This window comes from Saccopteryx bilineata, chromosome 3 (genome assembly GCF_036850765.1).
Source record: "Saccopteryx bilineata isolate mSacBil1 chromosome 3, mSacBil1_pri_phased_curated, whole genome shotgun sequence".
NCBI lineage: Eukaryota > Metazoa > Chordata > Mammalia > Chiroptera > Emballonuridae > Saccopteryx > Saccopteryx bilineata.
In genome coordinates, this window is record NC_089492.1 from 186,483,267 (window position 1) to 186,504,889 (window position 21,623).

The window sequence follows — 21,623 nt, forward strand, 5'->3', positions numbered from 1 at the left end:
AACAGCATTGATATAACATAGTTTAAATAGTATTTTTGTATCCAATATCTCACATAACACTGGGGAACAATTTTTTTTTTCAATTTCTGTTGCATGAGGTTTTAGAACTGTTTCTATATATTTCTGCATCTCTGATTCCAAATCTGAAATCCGTTTTTTGGTGCATATTCTAGTTTTTATGAAATTATAATTTCTTTTTGTTACAGTTAATGGCATGCATTGGTTTTTAAATTGGAGTTAAAGGGCAATGACTCTTGGATTGAACATAACCACAAGGCAATTAATGTTTTACAAACATCACTTTTACATAATTGTAGTAGTTTTTAAATGTAAAAAATTATTATCTGATAAAAATACTCTCGGAGAGAGCAATCAATGAACAACTAAGGTGTTGCAAAGCGCAATGAAAAACTAATGATTGAAAACTAAGAGGACTCTTCAACCAAGGAACACTGAAGAAGCCACACCAAGACTGGTAGGAAAAGCGGAAATGTGGAAACGCAGAGAGGGCTGCCCAGCTCCCCGGAGCGAATGGCAGCAGGGAGAGACTCACATGGCGGGAAGTGAGTTTAGCAGAGGGGAAAGGGTCCTGAGTCCCAGGAACAAAGCCCCAGCCTGCAGCCCCAGAACCCAAAAGAGGTATAAGGACAGTATTTAGCTGGAAACAAGTCAGGATACTGTTTGTGAGAAAGAGTCTGATTTCTCAGACCCAGGATCCTTCTTAAAGGGACCGCGCAGAACTCTCTCACAACTACTCACCCGGGGATCCTCGGGACAGGGGGAGAGAGGAGAGGACCAGAGTAACAGGAAGAGAGTGTAATCTAGGAGGCACAGGGAGAAACATTTTGGGAGATAGCCACCCTAACCCCTGGGACGAGTCACTCCCCAAAGCTGAAGTGAATATTTCCCCCGGAACAGCAATACCAGCAAAGGGAAGCAGGAGAGCAGCCAAACAAGCTCCCCGCGGCACTCAGAGCAGAGTTGCATAGAAGGAGGGAGCTTTTGGGTCTACAGTAGTGAGTCTTAGGGTCCGAGCTGCAACGCCCCCACCCACTCGGCTGAGGGCTCACTGGAGGGCGGGCGGCAGTGGGAGATAAAAGCACGGTTCCGCTGGCAGGGGCAGAAACCAGCTGGCCACCACTGGGCTCAGGTGTGAGCTCAATCTTGCCGGGCTGGGGAGAAGGGGGCGTGCAAAAGTGGTCAAGCTCAGCTGCCGGCAGCCTGTAATCCAGCCTGCAGGAGAAGGGCGGGAACCCCAGAAAGGGTGGAGACCAGCCACTGAGCAAGGGCGCAGGAGCACAGCTCTGCCCCGCCCATGCAAACCAGGCTTACAGTCTGACTTAATAGCCGGCTCCTCCCGTGGGGGTGGAGCCAAAAGCCCAGAAGAGGTGGAGTTCCGCTACTGAGCTGAGCTTGGGCATGCAGCCCTGCCTGGCGGTAGAGCCAAGGCTAGCAGCTGTTCCTCAAGTGGGCTCCTCCTGCAAGGGCAGGGCGAAAGCCCAGAAACAGGCAGAGACCCGCAGCAGAGCAAAGGTGCTTGCCAGTGCCCTCAGGACCGAGCATAACGTCACACACGGGGGCGGGGCAAAGGTCAAGGCCACCAACGCTTGTACACCCGAGCATGTGATCACAGCCACTCCCGTGAAGAGAAAATGTGGAGGCAGAGAAATACAACACAAATAAACCAAGAGAAATCCCCAGAAAAGGACCTAAGTGAATCAGATATAACCAAATTACCAGATGCAGAGTTTAAAATAACGATTGTTAGGATGCTCAAAGATATTAGAACAACCATAGATGGCCTTTACGAAAACCTAAATAAAGAGATAACAAATATAAAAAAGGACATTGAAATAATTATAAAAAATCAGTCAGAAATGACAAATACAATATCTGAAATAAAGAATACAATGGAAGGAATTAAAAGCAGGATGGATGAAGCAGAGAATCGAATCAGTGAGTTAGAGGACATGATAAATAAAGGCACAGAAGCAGAGCAGAAAAAAGAAAAGAGAATCAAAAAGTCTGAGGAAACTCTAAGAGAGCTCTGTGACAACATGAAGAGAAATAACATCTGCATCATAGGGGTTCCTGAAGAAGAAGAGAAAGAACAAGGGATAGAGACTTTGTTCAAACATATTATAGCAGAAAACTTCCCCCAATTAAGGCAGGAAAACATTTCACATGTTCAGGAAGCACAAAGAACTCCATTAAGGAGAAACCCAAAGAAATCAACACCAAGACACATCATAATTAAAATACCAAAGCTCAATGATAAAGAGAAAATATTAAAAGCTGCTAGAGAAAAAAAGACTATCACCTACAAAGGAGCCCCGATAAAGATGACTTCTGACTTCTCAACAGAAACACTTGAGGCCAGAAGGAAATGGCAAGAAATATTCAAAGTAATCCAGAACAAGAACCTACAACCAAGAATACTTTATCCAGCAAGGCTATCATTTAAAATTGAAGGAGAAATAAAAAGCTTTACAGACAAAAAATAACTCAAGGAATTTACTGCAACCAAACCAAGGCTGCAAGAAATGCTAAGGGACCTGTTGTAAACAGATCAAAGGAAAAAAAGAATATAGCAAAAGAGGAATACAGTTTTAAAGAAAAAAATGGCAAAAAACAATTACATATCAGTAATAACCTTAAATGTTAATGGATTAAATGATCTGATCAAGATACATAGGGAAGCTGCGTGGATAAGAAAACAGGACCCATACATATGCTGTCTACAAGAGACACACCTTAAATCAAAAGATGCACACAGACTGAAGATAAAAGGATGGAAAAAATACTTCACGCAAATGGAAATGAAAAAAAAGCTGGGGTAGCAATACTTATATCAGACAAAATGGACTTTAAAACAAAGACCATAGTTAGAGATAAAGAAGGTCACTACATAATGATAAAGGGAGCAATCCAAAAGAAAGATATAACCATTATAAATATTTACGCACCTAATATAGGAGCACCTAAATATATAAAGCAGACTTTGATGGACTTAAAGGGTGAGATCAACAGCAATACTATAATAGTAGAGGATTTCAATACCCCATTAACATCATTAGATAGATCCTCAAGAAAGAAAATTAACAAAGAAACAGCAGACTTAAAGGACATACTAGATCAACTCGATTTAATAGATATCTTCAGAACCTTTCACCCTAAAACAGCAGAATATACATTCTTTTCAAGCGCTCATGGTACATTCTCTAGAATAGACCACATGTTAGGGCACAAAAGCGGTCTCAACAAATATAAGAAGGTTGAAATCATATCGAGCACTTTCTCTGATCACAATGGCATTAAACTAGAAATCAACCACAATAGAAAAATTGAAAAACATTCAAACACTTGGAAACTAAATAGCGTGTTATTAAATAAAAAATGGGTTAACATTGAGATCAAAGAAGAAATTAAAAAATTCCTAGAAACAAACGATAATGAGCATACATCAACTCAAAATTTATGGGACACAACAAAAGCAGTCCTGAGAGGGAAGTTTATAGCATTACAAGCATACCTCAATAAGCTAGAAAAGCTCAAATAAACAACTTAACCCTGCATCTAAAAGAACTGGAAAAAGAACAGCAAGTAAAGCCCAGAGCTAGTAGAAGGAAGGAAATAAAAAAGATCAGAGCAGAAATAAAAGACATAGAGGCTAAAGAAACAATACAGAGAATCAATAAAACCAGGAGCTGGTTCTTTGAAAAGGTAAACAAGATCGATGAACCTTTAACGAGACTCACCAAGAAAGAAAGAAAGAAGACTCAAATAAATAAAATTAGAAACAAGAGTGGAGAAATAACAACTGACACAACAGAAATACAAAATATTGTAAGAAAATACTATGAAGAACTAACTGTACATCAAAAAACTAGACAACCTAGATGAAATGGACAAATTCCTTGAATCATATAATCTTCCAAAAATCAATCTGGAAGAATCAGAAAACCTAAACAGACCAATTACAACAAATGAGATTGAAACAGCTATCAAAAAACTCCCAAAAAAGAAAAGTTCTGGGCCTGATGGCTTCACAAGTGAATTCTACCAAATATTCAAAGAAGAACTAACTCCTATCCTTCTCAAGCTATTTCAAAAAATTCAAGAAGAAGGAAGACTTCCAAACTCCTTTTATGAGGCGAGCATAATTCTGATTCCAAAACCAGGCAAAAACAACACAAAGAAAGAAAATTATAGGCCAATATCCCTGATGAACTTAGATGCAAAAATCCTCAACAAAATATTAGCAAACCGGATCCAGCAATATATGAAAAAAATCATACACCATGATCAAGTGGGATTTATTCTTGGGAGGCAAGGCTGGTACAATATTCGCAAATCAATCAATGTGATTCATCACATAAACAAAAGGAAGAAGAAAAACCACATGATAATTTCAATAGATGCAGAAAAAGCATTTGATAAAGTCCAGCACCCATTTATGATCAAAATTCTCAGCAAAATGGGAATACAGAAAACATACCTCAACAGGATAAACACCATCTATGACAAACCCACAGCCAACATCATACTCAATGGGCAAAAATTAAAAGCAATCCCCTTAAGATCAGGAACAAGGCAGGGTGCCCCCTTTCACCACTCTTATTCAACATAGTTCTGGAAGTCCTAGCCACAGCAATTAGACAAGAAAAAGAAATAAAAGGCATCCGAATTGGAAAAGAAGAAGTAAAACTATCATTATTTGCAGATGACATGATATTGTATACAGAAAACCCTAAAGTCTCAGTCAAAAAACTACTAGACCTGATAAATGAATTCAGCAAGGTGGCAGGATATAAAATCAATACTCAGAAATCAGAGGCATTTTTATACACTAATAATGAACTGTCAGAAAGAGAAATCAAGAAATCAATCCCCTTTACCATTGCAACCAAAAAAATAAAGTACCTAAGAATAAATCTAACCAAGGAGATTAAAGACTTGTACTCGGAAAATTATAAAACATTGATAAAAGAAATCAGGAAGATATGAATAAGTGGAGGAATATACTATGCTCATGGTTAGGAAGAATAAACATCATTAAAATGTCTATATTATCCAAAGCAATTTATAAATTCAATGCAATACATATTAAAATACCAATGACTTACTTCAAAGATATAGAACACATATTCCAAAAATTTATATGGAACCAAAGGAGAACACGAATAGCCTCAGCAATCTTTAAAAGGAAGAATAAAGCGGGAGGTATCACACTTCCAGATATCAAGTTATATTATAAGGCCATTGTACTCAAAACAGCCTGGTACTGGCATAAGAACAGGCACATAGATCAATGGAACAGAACAGAGAACCCAGAAATAAACCCACAGCTCTATGGACAACTGATATTTGACAAAGGAGATAAGAGCATACAATGGAGTAAAGACAGCCTCTTCAACAAATGGTGTTGGGAAAATTGGACAGCTACCTGCAAAAAAATGAAACTAGACCACCAACTTACACCACTCACAAAAATAAACTCAAAATGGATAAAAAGACTTAAATGTAAGCCGTGAAACCATAAGCATCTTAGAAGAAAACATAGGCAGTAAGCTCTCTGACATCTCTCGCAGCAATATATTTGCTGATTTGTCTCCACAGGCAAGTGAAATAAAAGACAGGATAACAAATGGGACTTTATCAAACTAAAAAGCTTCTGCACAGCTAAAGACAATAAGAACTGAATAAAAAGACAAACTACACAATGGGAGAATATATTTGACATTGCATCTGATAAGGGGTTAATGACCAAAATTTATAAAGAACTTGTAAAACTTAATACCAGGAAGACAAACAATCCAATCCAAAAATGAGCAAAAGAGATGAATAGACACTTCTCCAAAGAGGACACACAGATGGCCAATAGGTATATGAAAAAATGCTCAACATCACTAATCATTAGAGAAATGCAAATTAAAACCACAATGAGATACCATCTCACACCAGTCAGAATGGCGCTCATCAATAAAACAACACAGAATAAGTGCTGGCGAGGATGTGGAGAAAAGGGAACCCTCCTGCACTGCTGGTGGGAATGCAGACTGGTGCAGCCACTGTGGAAAACAGTATGGAGATTTCTCAAGAAATTAAAAATCGAACTGCCTTTTGACCCAGCTATACCACTGTTAGGAATATACCCCAAGAACACCATAGCACCGTTTGAAAAGAAGAAATGCACCCCCATGTTTATAGCAGCATTGTTCACAATAGCAAAGATCTGGAAACAGCCCAAGTGTCCATCAGAGGACGAGTGGATTAAAAAGCTTTGGTATATATATACTATGGAATACTACTCAGGCATAAGAAATGATGACATAGGATCTTTTACAACAACATGGATGGGCCTTGATAACATTATACTGAGCGAAAGAAGTAAATCAAATAAAACTAAGAACTATATGATTCCACACATAGGTGGGACATAAAGATGAGACTCAGAGACATGGACAACAGTGTTGGGGCTACAGGGTGGGGGGAGGAGAGGAAGGGGGTTGGGGGAGGGGAGGGGAGGGGCACAAAGATCATGGCTTTTCAGCATTTGCCATATTCCCCCCTTAATCTATAGACAGACAGCAAATATTTACTTATGGTGTTTCCACTATAAAGACTGCTGTCTTGGGGACAAATGCTGATAAACTATTTCAGCAGTTCCTCCCTCTTCAAAGACTTATATGTCAACATAGAGCTCCATGTTTCATAGGACATACTCGAGCTCTCCATGCTCCCTGGAGCTTTAGCACAAGGGAATGCCCTTTTTTTCTCTCTCTCTCTCTCTTTTCTTTTTTTTTTTTGTTGTTGTTGTATTTTTTCTTTTATTTATTTATTTTTTGTATTTCTCTGAAGATGGAAATGGGGAGGCAGTCAGACAGACTCCCGCATGCGCCTGATCAGGATCCGCCTGGCATGCCTACCAGGGGGGAATGCTCTGCCCATCTGGGGTGTTGCTCTGTTGCAACCAGAGCCATTCTAGCACCTGAGGCAGAGGCCATGGGGCCATCCTTAGTGCCCGGGGTGGCTTTGCTCTGGTGGAGCCTTGGCTGCAGGTGGGGAAGAGAGAGACAGAGAGGAAGGAGAGGGGGATGGGTGGAGAAGAGGATGGGCGCTTCTTCTGTGTGCTCTGACTGGGAATCAATCCCGGAATCCTGCACACCAGGCCAATGCTCTACCACTGAGCCAACCGGCCAGGGCCTAGGAATGCCCTTGTTGATCAAGCTACCCAAAAGAAAATTATATGGAGCAACCATGACAGACCGAGTAAGTCGGTCTCATACTATTCATCACCAGAATGCTGCAGCCCGGTGTAAACAGTTTCAACTTTCTCGGGAAGCAGCACCGCAGATTGGGAAATCCTGTCCAAGGGGTCCTATACTACAATCTGCCCCTTCATTTGGAGTTAACCCTCAATGACCCCTACCAGTACAACTTTGGCAGATGGATGTTACTCATATACCTTCATTTGGCAAACAGTCGTATGTCCACATTACAGTGGATACATATTCCGGATCTATAGTAACCTCTGTCAGAACAGGAGAGGCTGCTAAGCATGTTATAGCTCATTGTCTGTATGCTTGTTCTATTATTGGATTTCCTAAACTGGCTAAACTGAAAATGCTCCTGCATATGGAGCAAAAGCAGTTATTGTATTTTGTCATGCTTACAATCTTTAAAGTTAAGGTATTATTAAAGTGTACTCAGCAAACATTTTAAGGTCAATTAAAAAAATTTTAAAGGGGGTAGTCATATCCTGGAACTCCTACGGGTCTACCATATCATGCTTGTTACTTTAAAAAAAAAATTTACATTTCTTTTGAATGCTGATGAACAGGAGACACCAAATCTTTTTCGCCTGCAAACTACTACCTTCTTTATTAGATTCAGCTAATAACACTGTTTTGTCTTTTTCCAAATAGCTCCAGCTATATGGAAAAGATTTATATAGGCGGATGGGGATCCTCAAACCCCTCAGCGAGATCTTCTGAGAATGGCTTTTGAGATACCTAGACTAGGCAGAAAAAACCCAATAGAGATCAGGGGAACAACCAGCTTTTAGGATACACCCTTAAAGGCTCCAATGCCCAAAGGGGTCTCATAGGATGCCCATCTGGATCCTGCTTCAATAGTGGAAAGGAAGGTCATTGAGCTAAAGCCTGCCAGGCTTACATGCCTATGCTATGAGGAAACAGGGACACTGGAAGATAGGCTTCCCCCTCGCTCCTCTAAGGGAGGGTTCAGTCTCTTCCAGCACTGCTCCAGCCACCTATGACCTAACCTTGCCCAGAATGCTGGGGTTAGCCACTGAAGGCTGAAGGTGCCCAAGGCCATTGGCCCCATCTACAACACTGTGGACGAGCCTAGGATATTTCTTCCAAGAAGCAGGTAAACTGATCTCATTTGCACAAGGGCCACTTAACTATGTTTTGCCTGAATAGTCAGGTTTTTTATTCTTCCCTCAAAGATCTCTGTTGTGGGTGTTGATAGTCCTATTTTCTGCTGCTTTGCTTAATATATAGTGTTTCCTTTATCCCTCCTACCTCAATGCCCCACTCATATTTCAGGCTGGGACCTACTCCTAATTTAGAGCTCTCTTTCCCCCTTTTGCCAACTTCTATTATGAATCTACCTTTGTCACCCAGCTTAGTGTATCCCAAGGTTCTCTTTACCATGCCACAGTTGCAGAGCTCCAGGGAAAAGCAACCTGGTCTCATCTCTCCAGGCAGAGGAGAACAGAAGCTCCATATCCACGCATGCTGCAGATGGCTTTTTCCAGTCTACCTGAATCATTGCCAGCTAGAAGCAGCAGTCATTGGGACTTGGACATAAGCTGCAAAGTATAGAATGGTGACAACAATTCCAGTGCCATGCGGACCTTTCCTGGATGTGGACTTTTCCTGGACTCCTGCTCCCTGTGACAGCTCCTAACAGACTGAACTATGGCTGGGTTGCATTTTTCAGGAATTTGGCATGGTGATGGGGCCAACTTGGACTTGGTGAACATGTTAAGGACACTACTCTTTTATGGATTCTTGCTGTATTGGCCAAGAGTTTGCTTAAAGGCTTTTAATCACTGTAAAAAAAAATAGAAGACTGGATAAAGAAGATGGGGCACATATACACCAAGGCATACTATTCAGCTAGAAGAAATGATGACACCGGATCACTTACAGCAGAATGGTAGAATCTTGATAACATTATGCGGAGTGAAATAAGTGAATCAGAAAAAAACAAGAACTGCAGGATTCCATACATTTGTGGGACATAAAAATGAGACTAAGAGACATGGACAGGCGTGGGGTGGTTATGGGAGGTGGGGGGAGGGGAGGAGGGAGAGGGGGAGGGGGAGGTTTACAAAAAAAACTGGATAGAGGGTGACGGAGGACAATCTCTCTTTGGGTGATGGGTATGCAACAGAACTAAATGACAAGATAACCTGAAAATGTTTTCTTTGAATATATGTACCCTGATTTATTGATGTCACCCCATTAAAATAAAATTTTATATATTAAAAAAAAACAACACTGTCTTATTTTGTTTTAAGATTGAATCATGGCTTCTTCGAGTAGGCGTAAATGTGAGAATAGTCCTGACACCTTCTGTTATATATGTGGCTGTTACATACTTCAACGTCAAAGGCGCAATATTTCATCATTTGTGACACATGCATATATTGCCTATTTTTAAGTTCCCCTTGGTGATCAAGACAAGAATTGGGCCCCTCATATTGTGTGTCATATTGTGAGGAAATGCTTCATGACTGGACAAAATGAAAATGCATAGGAATGCCTTTTGGTATTCCCATGGTTTGGCATAAACCTAAGGACCACAGCAGTGACTGTTATTTCTGTCTGATCCACACAAAGGGCATCGGCAAGAAAAAATGACATATGATTGCATATTCTAATATTCCTTCAGCAATACGACCTATCCCACACTCTGAGACACTCCTGGTTCTAGTTTTCAATGGTTTTATTTCTTCTAAGGACTAAGAAAGTGAACATGGTGATCCAGTGTATTTTGATAAGATGCATGAGGAAATGCTTATAGAATCTGAAGGGTCTTCTTCTGATGCCAAGCAGTCATTAACCCCTCAGCAGTTTAGCCAACTGGAATTGAATGACTTAGTAAGAGATTTGTGCCTATCAAAGAAAGCAGCTGAGTTATTATTCTCCAGGCTTCAAGAAAAGAATGTACTTCACTGGTCAGCTAAAGTATTCCATTTCAGGAAGTGTGAACAAATTTTTGTGGACATTTTTTCCGAAGACAAATACTTTGTTTACTGTCATGATATCAGTAGTCTTCTCAGCCAGCTAGGTGTTACCACTTACAGTCCAACAGAATGGTGGCTATTTCTTGACAGCTCTAAACGGAGTCTGAAATGTGTTCTCCTACACAACAGTAATGTTTATGCAGCAGTTCCAATTGGTTATCTGCGAGATGATTATAATGACATAAAAATTGTCCTTGACTTTCTGAAGTATGAGGAGCATAACTGGATCATTTGTGTGGATGTTAAAATGGAAAATTTCCTGCTAGGACAACAGAGAGGTTTCACAAAGTATCCTTGCTTTCTGTGTTTGTGGGACAGCGGAGCTTGGGAGAAACACTAGACACAGAAGGAGTGGCCAAAACATGATGCTTTCGAAGTAGAGATGCAAAATATTGTGAATGAACCTGTAGTTAATCAAGACAGGATCATTTTCCCCCACTTCATATCAAACTTGGCTTAATGAAGCAGTTTGTTCAGGCTTTGAATAGAGAAAGTGAATGCTTTCAACATATTATTTCTGATTTTCCTGCCTTGTCTTTTGAGAAGATAAAAGCAGATGTATTCAATGGACCTCAAATTCGAATCCTCATATGTGAGGAAGGATTTGCCAGGAAGATGAATAAGGAGGAGAAAGCAGCATGGCAGTCATTTGTGGCAGTTACAAAGAATTTTCTTGGCAACAAAAAAGCAGAAAACTATGAACTTCTGGTTCAAAGGATGCTGTTGGCTTTCTGCGACATTGAATGTAACATGAACGTTAAGATTCACTTCCTGAACAGTCACCTTGATAAGTTTCCCGAAAATCTTGGAGCTGTTAGTGATGAGCAGACTACTGCTGGAGCATCAAATGAGATTGTCCTCAACAAGTACACAAATGCAAGAGCTACAAATGCAAATTTTTGCCTGAATAGAATTTAAATAAGTTTTGCGCAAATTTTATGATTAAAATAACTGTTTTAATATGTTCTATTTCGAAATTGTAGACAAATTCTGATTTCAATCATATCTTTTAGTGTACTTACTGCATTATATAAATTATTATATTTTCACAAAGATGATGTCCAAGAATACATTTTACTTCATTATGTTAAACTAAATGTTGAAAATTTTACAATAAGATGAAAACCTAAAATCTTGAATTGCAAAAAACTGTAGCTTACAGAGAAAAACTAATGTCAGATTTGAGATCAGCACACTTGAATTAGGAAAGAACAAGTGTTTTTGTGGATGCAACAAAAATTTTGTTCCCTGGTGTAATCAATAGGGAAAAGGCTGTTTCTCTATTCATTGAGAGAATTTGTGTTTCCCCAAAGGGTTTTGAAGGAAAAATTCTAGATGGCACCAATAAAGTAAAAAGTACATGCATTATATGAACTGCATGAAGACCAGAGCTCAATATTTTAATTAGTAGCCTGCTGTCCTTAAGTGTTTGAACAAAGGATAAAAACAGAGAAACAGATCACATCATTCCTTGTTCAAAAGGTTTCAGGGACTTCCTGTCACACTCAGGAGAAAATTTGAACTGTTACTACCTACCGCACTGATGTTTCCCCTGGGTGCCTGGACTACTTGTTGTTCTTAAATACACCAAACTGTTTCCTCCTCAAGCCCTATCCATGGGTCACTTTCTCTGTATGTTCTTTTCCCAGATGTTTGAGTGACTCCTTCACGTTATTGTTATTCAGATTTCTGCTTCAATATTACCTGACTTACCTGAGCACTCCCTCTGAAATGAGATCCCTTCCCCCAAACCTGGTATGTTTTACTCTAGCAATTTTCCCTGCTTAATTTGTCTCCATTTATTAATCCAAAATTGTAGTATATATTCATTTAAATTTTCTCTTCCACTCCTACTAGACTATAAGCTCCCTGAGGGTAAGAACTTGTCTGGTCTGCTGTGCACCCTTCTCACCTAGAACAGTACCTGGACATGATAGGTGCTTAATTGATATTTGTTAAATTAGAAAGTTGCCCTATGAAAAGATGGCATACAGATGATGAGATTGCTTTTCCTTTTTCTGAACTCCTACCACACATATTGATAACAGTCTAGCGGTGATAATATTCTAATTAATAAAATAATTAATATTATTAATATTAATTTAATAATATTATTATTTATTTAATATATTTAGCAACATTATATATTAAGAGTAATATAAAACAAATGTATTATTAAATAATAATTAATAATGATAACAAACAACCATTTATTAAGGTCTTACATGTGCCAAGTACTATTAATTTCTATCTGCATTATCTCATTAAATCCTTATTATTACCGTAGCAAGTAGATATTATTAATTTATTTATTTCATACTTCAGGATACCAAAATCAGGATGTTAAGAAATTTGTTAACATTCTAACACAGGTTTGTCTGCTTCCAACACCGTTGTGCATTTTTTTAATGTAACTAAACCATCTTAAAATAAACGTTAAGTAGATTTTAAGTATTTTATGGTACAGGACACAAACAGGAAACCAGGAGGGTCACTTGGTAGGAATTAAGCTTTCTAACTAGAGAATGAAATGACAAAACGTCCTGGAACAAGCTTTGGGAAATTGTTCGAAAGCCCTAAAATGAGGTGAAATCGTGTTCAGTACTCAATGGTACTAATCAAACAAAACAGAAGGAAAACTCAACTTTACTGTTTAGGAAGCCAAAAAAATGTTATCTAGATCTCTTGGAGGCCACAAGACTCATCTTACAGATGGGAAGGCCTTTGACTAATCCAGACTCAGAAAAAAATTTCCTGCAAAATTAACGCCTCTCCCGTAAGTCTGTGGGATTGTTCAAAACACCCTTGCACTGTGATATGTTGCATGCTTAATTTGTCTTCAAAACGACCTTGAAAAATCACTCAGGCTCGTTTTCACTCCAAGGCTAAATGAGGAAAAGCAAGGCCCCGTACATGCCAGAACCGGTGTGTCTGCCTCATTATGGCTGCCTGAGGTCAGGTCCAGGGAATGGGTGCCACAGTAAATTTTGAACTAAATTTGTGCCCTCGGCCTGGAAACCACTTTTGTAGGGCAGCTGTTTTCTTGTTCTTTTTGCTTAGATCATAAAGGTAGTTCTGATCCATTGAGAATTTTGGAGGAGTGAGGGGGAACAAATCAGATTCTGGTCCAATTTGGCCAGGACAAAAATATGGGTTGATTTTTCCATCCAAGTCGTGTAGTCTGGTTGGAGTCCATCCCGCTCAGGGACAGCTATTGTCTGCACTCACTGAATCTGTATCCTGAGGCCCACTATATAGGAACTTTCGCTCACCTCTCCAACCCTCAGAAAAGTTGCTGAAGGTGATAGTTTCTGTCCTTTCTTAGATAACCTTCTTCTCTACAGAAATCATGAAGTTGAACCAAATGTTCTGTGCTTCCCTGGAAAGAGAAGGTTTTTTTCAACCAGGATCATCAAACAGGAGGCACTTCTGTTGTTGTTCCCTGAATAATAAGCATTGGTTGGTTAATGGATCATCTTCAGGAGAGAGGTCAGAAGAAAAACTGCAGTGTTTAAAGCTGGACCTAAAAATGTCAGCCATCAAAGAACACAGTAGTGGGTAGTCAGTGATGATGGGCAGCCTCTGAAAGGGCACATCTAACCTTTATCCTCAGCAAAGCCAGAAAATTTTGGAGAATTCGTCTTAGAGCCTGTATTCTGTGAGGTCCTCATGAGAAGCTGGCCAGGGAAATCCTGGTGCCTGGGCTAGGAAGTTCCTTTTCACTGAGGGGGAATTGTGTTCTGGCTCCTTGCAGACTGACTTCGCAAGTTCTTTGAACACTGAAAAGAACAAAAACAGCAAACAACCACACACACACACACACACAAAAGAGACAGAGAGGGAGGGAGGAGAGAAGGAGAGCAAGAGAGATATCAGCAGGGGTAGTTAGTAAAAAGGGGCCCGGAGACAGAAAACCTTTTGTTCCCCAGAGTTCGTTTCATGTAGAGATTGTGAGGTGAATAGCTTTGAAATGAAATGGGTTTATGAAGGAGTTGCTAGGTCACAAGAAGCATGACTGTCAAACTGCTTTGTGAATTTGAATTCTTTAAAACTTAAATTAATCTTAGCAGAATGTATCTCCTTTTCCCATTTTGGGGGGGGTGGAGTAAAGTTGGGGACGGTTTCCCACTTTTTATTTATTTTCCACCCTTTCTAATAATGTAAAAAGAAATGATCATATTACAAGTTCTTTGTCAGAAATTTTCATAAATTGAGAAGTAGGCGGGGCATCGTATTACCTTGGCCTACTAGCCAATGGGGGGAGGTATGCAAATATAGTCCGTGATGAGCCCGCCTCAATCAAAACAGTGAGCTCAGAAGCTTTGGAGCATAGTTGTGCCGAAGCTCTGCACAGTGACTGACAAACCGGCCCCAACCCGGGACCATTCTCGCTTTCATTTAGCACTGTACTCGATGGAGGGGCGGACACGCCTGTGTTTAATGCAGTCTAGCTAGTGTGCAGGAAAATTGCTCAACTCACCGCTGCCGAGATGAAGTATAAGGTAAGAGAGTGCCTTTTACATAAGGCTTCGTGTGTGTGTGTGTGTGTGTGTGTGTGTGTGTATGTGTGTGTATGTGTATGTATGTGTGTGTATTTGTGTATTTGTGTGTATTTCCCACTGTTACAACTCCTCTGCAGGGACCCCTTGTGTGCCCGAGAGAGTTCTGAGATGTGTCTTAGTCACTGAGGTTGGCATACAAACAAGCAGGCCGAGTCTCAGTCTCTAAGAACCACTCCCGGACTTCACCGTACACCCGCGCGAGTCGATCTCTTCTGAAAATTTTGGAGAATTAGTTTTAGAGCCGGTCTGTAGCAGCCACTGTAAATCACAGGGTGCCTGACTTCAAGCCGAGCACGTATTATCTCAAGTCTCCGCAGCTCCTCCGGACCTGGCCTCCACTGTCTGGGGAGCCCGGGAGCTGTAATGAGAGAGGAATGAGAACTGCTGAGTCTCTCAGGCTGGCTCATAAAGCAGTTTTCAGCCTTTGCTTTAAACGTTTGGTCTGGGAAGCAGTTTGCCATGTGTAGTTCGGTGGGAAAAATTAAAAGCCCCAGGTACTATTTATACAGTTGATGATGGTAATTTTGACATCCTTAAAGAAGTATTTGCCATTTCTTGAAAATACTATTATTGACATTTGAATGGAGTGAGGGTCTGAAGGCTCACACCAGTTTATTGTCCCTGAAGCCTGCAGAGTGCCATAACACTTAGGTAGCATTTTTTCCTCCAAATTTTACACCATTGTTTGTATTTATTCTTGGCAAAAGGATTATAACTTACTCAGTATATCCCATTTTAAGTTGCCCCCATCTAGGGGGGCAAGCAGCTACCAGGGAGCCTGTACAGAAGAAATAGATTGCAAAGAATAGGGTGTGAATTTTCCTTGGAGGGTGAATACTTCTATTCTAGAATAGATACAACTCCTAGTGCTTTTAAACAAAAGTGCTGTTATTAAAATGGATTCTGGCAAGATGACTATGCTCTTGGATTGACAATTTGTATTACCTGTCTACCTTCAGGGCTGTGTTAGCTGGGAGCTGCTTTGCTTTCTCTCCGAATTACCTAGCTTCTGGCCCATCCTTTTTTAATGTGATGTTGTAAATATCCACCCCGTTCTGGCTAACTTCAGTGATAAATCTTTTGTGCAAAAGTTATAAATCTTATTCAAAGCTCTAAATCTAAATGTCAAAAGACTTTATTTGTAAAGTATGAGTTATAGTTCTCCTTAAAGAGATTACAACTATCCTATCTGAAGACACAGGTATCAGTTACCATTCCACTCTCAGCTTTCCATTGTCGGCCTCACTAGAAAAGATCAGAGGAATGGGTAATCTTGGAGATCCTTAATATTTGACTTAAAGATGCAACCAGAAACAAGTTCTTCTCTCCGGCAGGGTAGTTTTCTTTCTTGACATCATTCACCCCAGATAGCCGCAGTCTCCCTATTCAGAGCAGTGACAGGACTAGATAGTGCTTAGCCTGCAGTGAGTCTCTGCCCCTCCTCTACCTGCTGCTGAATTCTTTTCGTTCATAAACACTGGCTTGCAAGGGGAAAAAGAGAAAATATATTCATGCATTTATTATTAGAAAGTATAAATGACTGAAATTAACAATGTGTGCTGCAATCTATAAAGTGACAGAGTCTAAAGTCACTTTTATTCAGTGACCTCATCATGTTTGTTTCACTCTTATGGAAAGAAAACATCATGGCAACAGATGATGTAAATTACGGCTGGCATTCATGGACAAAACCCGCCTCTGCTGGGCCTCACTAGTGTTGACTACCCTGTTTCAAGTGATGTAAATACATCATTTTTATTAGCTTGTGGCCACCTTCACCAGGAAAAAAAATACTGACTTATCCTACTGACCAAATGACAGATTGACACCTTGTGGTGACTACAATGAACCAGTAGCTGAAGCATTCTACTTTCCCTTTCTTTTATAAAGCCTGTTTTCTCTTGTTGATAATAGACAATTTTAAGGAGAATATTTTGTAATCTTAAGTAGGAGATGACACAAAGGAGTGATAAATAACATTTCTTAAGACTTACCATGACAATATGGCATTGTCATCTTTAATTCTCCCAGGAACTCCATGAGGTGGGTATGGTTATATTCATTTTCAAACGTGGAAATCATGGCATGGAGAGGCTAAGTAATTTATCCCAAGCCACACAGCCAAAAAGTGATGGCCCATGCTGGGATTTGAACCATGACTATCTGGTCCCAGAACTTGTGACTTTAAATCACTATTAAAGAAAGGAAAGAACCATCTGTGACCTTTCTAAAATGTCCTGTGGGACTGGTGTTTTCTTCTCTCAGGAAATTTAAGACTATTACATTGCAAGTATTCCGGCAGGATAGTCTTTTTTTTAAGGCAGTAATTCTACAAGCTAAGTGAAATGCATGTTTGACAGTTGTTTAATTTGAACCACCTTAAGTAGTAAATCCAAATAATTATTCAATTGTAAAATCCTGGAGTCAGGAATTATCTTTTAAAGATCCTATTGCACTATATACTATAAATTTAGCACAGCCAGACTTAAAAATGTTCACTGAAAGATGTATAATCCAGCCACTATAAGATCTTTTTGAACTAGCTTATCTGGTTTGGCTACTTCAGGGATTGTAACTGGACAACAATCAAATCTGCACTCGTTTTGAGCTTATGCACAGCTCCAGTCGGCAGCCATGTACTTACAGAGATCTTGAGAATTGTGGAATGGATGCTATTACTTTGGTAAATAAACATTTTGGGTTAGCACCTACCTAGTCTATGTTTATTTCACTGTATGGTTTTTTTTTTTATTTGTTCATAAGAAGGCTGCAGTCACTCTCATTTGTACTTAATATTCCACTTCTCTTAAAGGATTCAGGTTGAGGTTCTGTGATAGTAAATTATGGGGGCTGGGCTTTATTTGTTAAGAGTTTTCCAGAAGCTCCTGTGAATTATACAAGCTTGTTCTAAAATGGAGGGAAGGGGCTGTGCCTTGCTCAGTGAAGGCTTCCCTCCTGAAGGTCTGGACTCGGTGGTGGCTGGTGTCTGCCTGGACGGTGACTGAAGGGCCAGTCTTAGCTGTGTTTGAGTGGAGGCAGGAGACCAGCCCACTCCATGCAGGCCCAGGCCTGGTCACTGCTCTCAGCGGGCACTGCCTGTCTGATATCTAATAGCTGAGCTGCTTTTGTGGCTTTGCCAAATTTCTGAACCCTATGCACCTCCATTAAAATTCTAAATTATTTAACTAATCTACCATTCAAAAAAACTCATCCTTAAATGCTTGAACTGAAAAAAAAAATTACAGATAGAATTTACAACACAAATCAGAAAACTATATCCTGAAAGTCAGATTCTTGTGTTCTAGTTGGATGTGAGCAAGGTATGTTGAGGAAACAAACTCTAATAAAGCTTTGAAAATATTTTCATTTTCTCAAGCTAACATGAGAAAAAAATAATTGAGGGTCATAGATTTAGTCAATCTGGTCATTTGTGACCTATATGAGTCTTAATTTTTTCTTGCTTTGACATTTTGGTTTTAAATTTCTTATTCTCTTCTATATGATTTTTTGTACCCAATCCAAATTGAAAACTCCTGCCCCTCCCATAAATCTTATAAATGAAATTTATAAATTTAAAAGTAGGAAAAGATACTTTGAAGAATCTTTACTTATTTGTTTTATAATATTTATTTATTGAACAAACCCATTTTTGGAGCTAAATGACTTAGCCACACAGAGATGAAATTCTTTGTAGAGCTGAAGAGGTCCTGCTAACACCAAATGCAGCAGGTTGCACAGTCTGGAATCCTTTCCTTGCTGGGATATACATGGGTTCTCTTCTCAGAATTTATCAGTGGCTTCCTGTCTGCACCCCTCCCCTAAAGACTTCTAAAGACAATTCCCTCTGTACTTTTAAATCCCTTTTGCAAATTTCCTCCCTTTTTTGCCCTCATTGTGTCTCATATTTTCATTCAAGCATTCCTTGTGCTTCTCTGATAGCTGACTGTAGGGATTGCCTCTCCAGCCCATGCAGATGTGATGCTCTTAAAGCACACTCTGTACCCCCATTTTGACCATGCTGGGGGAAATCTTGGTCTCCTGCTGTTCCCAGATTCATCTGCCCGTCTCTTTGTGCCTATATGACTTGGTTAGTCTATCATTTCCTACAGGTTAAGTCTTCTCATCCATCCATTCTATGAAGCAATAAAGAGCCCAAACCTTTGTCTCCTTGACTATCCTATCATCCCTTCAATAGGCTTTTCACCTCTGCCCTACTCTATTACCACTACCTAATTTATTAACCCCTTTCAATAAAATTGCTATTTAAATGATACCTGTACTGATACCTGAATGGAGCTGGCTGTCCAGCTTTTTTCTTTTTTTTTAGCATTCAGTGTTATTTTGTGTTAGTGTCAGGTGTAGAGGACAGTCCAGCTTTAAGTAAGCCCCATTGAACACAAGAAATAAAGAAATAAAGGAAGGCCTTTATTTGTATATAGAGGTAGATTGGTAAATAAGTCACTGAATAAAAAGTTTGATCTAGGATCTGTTGCCTTGAGGCAGCATGGCCTTGGTCTTGTATATTCTTGTAGGAGAGGGAAAGGCATTATTACTTCTTGTGATTTAATACTCTGTAACTTTAGACAAGTTAATCTCTCTGAGCCTCAGTTTATTTTCTGAAAACAGGGATAATAACTGCCTCATGCTATTGTTCTTAGGCCTAAACAAGAAAATACATGAATGTAAAAAACTTACCATGACTCCTGGTGTATGGTAAGGAGACAGTGTCATATCCTGTTGAAAGGATAGTGTGGACTGAAAACATGGTGACAGAATTATGTCAATGTCTCAGTTACTAGGTTAAGATGGTTGAGTATTCCATGGGCCTGCATGTGTATTGCAGAAATGCAAATGCCACACAGTGGAAATTGCCAGCACACTTATGCCTTTTCTTGCTAATATATATATATATGTATGTATGTATTTTTCTGAAGCTGGAAACGGGGAGGCAGTCAGACAGAATCCCGTATGCGCCCGACCGGGATCCACCCGGCACGCCCACCAGGGGGCGATGCTCTGCCCATCCGGGGCATCGCTCTGTTGCGACCAGAGCCACTCTAGCGCCTGGGGCAGAGGCCACAGAGCCATCTCCAGCGCCCAGGCCATCTTTGCTCCAATGGAGCCTCGCTGCGGGAGGGGAAGAGAGAGACAGAGAGGAAGGAGAGGGGGAGGGGTGGAGAAGCAGATGGGCGCTTCTCCTGTGTGCCCTGGCCGGGAATTGAACCCGGGACTTCTGCACGCCAGGCCGATGCTCTACCACTGAGCCAACTGGCCAGGGCCTTCTTGCTAATATATTAATGACTTAGTCTCTTCACTGCTATTGATAAGACCAGATCTTTCTGTAATTATAGAACCTTACTCATAGTATATACATAACAAATACTGAATTGAATGTTGAGTTACGTAAAATACTTATACAAATAGCCATTAAAAATGTCAATACTGTATGGCATAGTGGAAAAAACATAGGCTTCAAACAGTATATAGACAGGCTATTCAGGGCTCTGTTTCCATATTTATAAAAATGGGATTTACTAAATACCTGTCTTTAGGTAGTTGTAAGGAAATAAGATAAGAAAATCTTTTTCAGCTTTTAGTACATAGTAGGTATTTAAAAATAATAGGTATTGGTGATGCAAGATGGGGGAGAGGGTATAGGGATATAAATAAATGGTGATGGACAGAGTTGCTGGAGGGGTTGAACACACAATACAGTGTACAGATGATGTGTTGTAGAATTGTGAGCCTAAAACCTGTATAATTTTGTTAACCAGTGTCACCCCAATAAGTTCAATTAAAAAAATAAAAATAGTAGCTTTTATGATTCATTATAAGATATATATAATATATACACAGAGATATATAGATATACAAGCATTATAAAGATAAAAATTTAAGAGGAAACATTCACTAGAATTGTTTCCCCAAAACAAGAATATTAGTAAGGAAGAGAAAAAATTGGGGGGCTGGTTGAAAAGGTGAAAGGATTAAGAAGAAAAAACCCCAAAACCTCATAGACCCAGACAACAGTATGTGGATTATAAGAGGGGAAAGGGGGTTGTGGGAGGTAGAAGAGGGTATGGGGGTAAATGGTGAGGGAAGGAGACTTGTGTTGGGGTGGTGCACACACAGAGCAGTGTACAGATGATGCGTTATAGAAGTGTACACCTGGAACACATGTAATTTTATTACTCAGAGTTAACCCTATAAAGTCAATTTTTTTTTAAAAAAAAAGAAAAAATCAATTCAAAAAATCATAGGTGAAATGCAAAGGTGGAGAGTTGAAGGTACAGAAGTTCAGGGTAAACTATATCCCTCTTCCTATTGCAGTCAATTAGTGTGAGTAGGTGGAAAGTTAGCAGTTTTGGTTGTCTATTTTTAGATCACTAACAACCTAAACAAATTAGTTTTGAATGCCAGCCACGGGGACCATGGCATTACTCTGCAGTAACATACAGACTTAGTTATCAAGCCTTCTTGCCAAGATAAACAAAACGGCCACTGGGAAGAAATACTATAATACATTTCCAACATAAAACGCCAAGGAATAGCTGCTGGTTTCCTAGGTAATGGATGACCACAAAGACTATAAGCTTGGAAAGGGAACCCCTCCCCCCAAAAAAACTATTTATACTTTGTCAATAACACCCCCCTTCATTTTATTTACTCTGAACATTCCAGTCATCTCCCTGCAGTAATTTGTACTGGTTAATGAGGACTCTGCAGGCTGGGAACATTATAGCTGCAGCAAGACTATCTTCCTAAGGAATTGTCATTTC

The 21,623-nt window shown here is 39.7% G+C and overlaps 1 protein-coding gene across 2 annotated transcripts in view; it reads left to right on the forward strand.

The window, feature by feature from the left end:
• Window positions 1–21,623, forward strand: part of NEDD9 (neural precursor cell expressed, developmentally down-regulated 9) — a 217,754-nt gene that overhangs the window by 157,871 nt on the left and 38,260 nt on the right. Inside the window, exon 1 of one of the 2 annotated variants that reach the window (XM_066268386.1) lies at window positions 14,594–14,784. The exons of the other annotated variant lie outside the window; for it this stretch is intronic. Within the exon in view, the coding sequence (XP_066124483.1) occupies window positions 14,773–14,784 (12 nt within the window). The 5' untranslated portion in view covers window positions 14,594–14,772. Of the gene's footprint in view, window positions 1–14,593; window positions 14,785–21,623 lie in introns of those variants that run through there. 2 annotated transcript variants of the gene reach the window in all.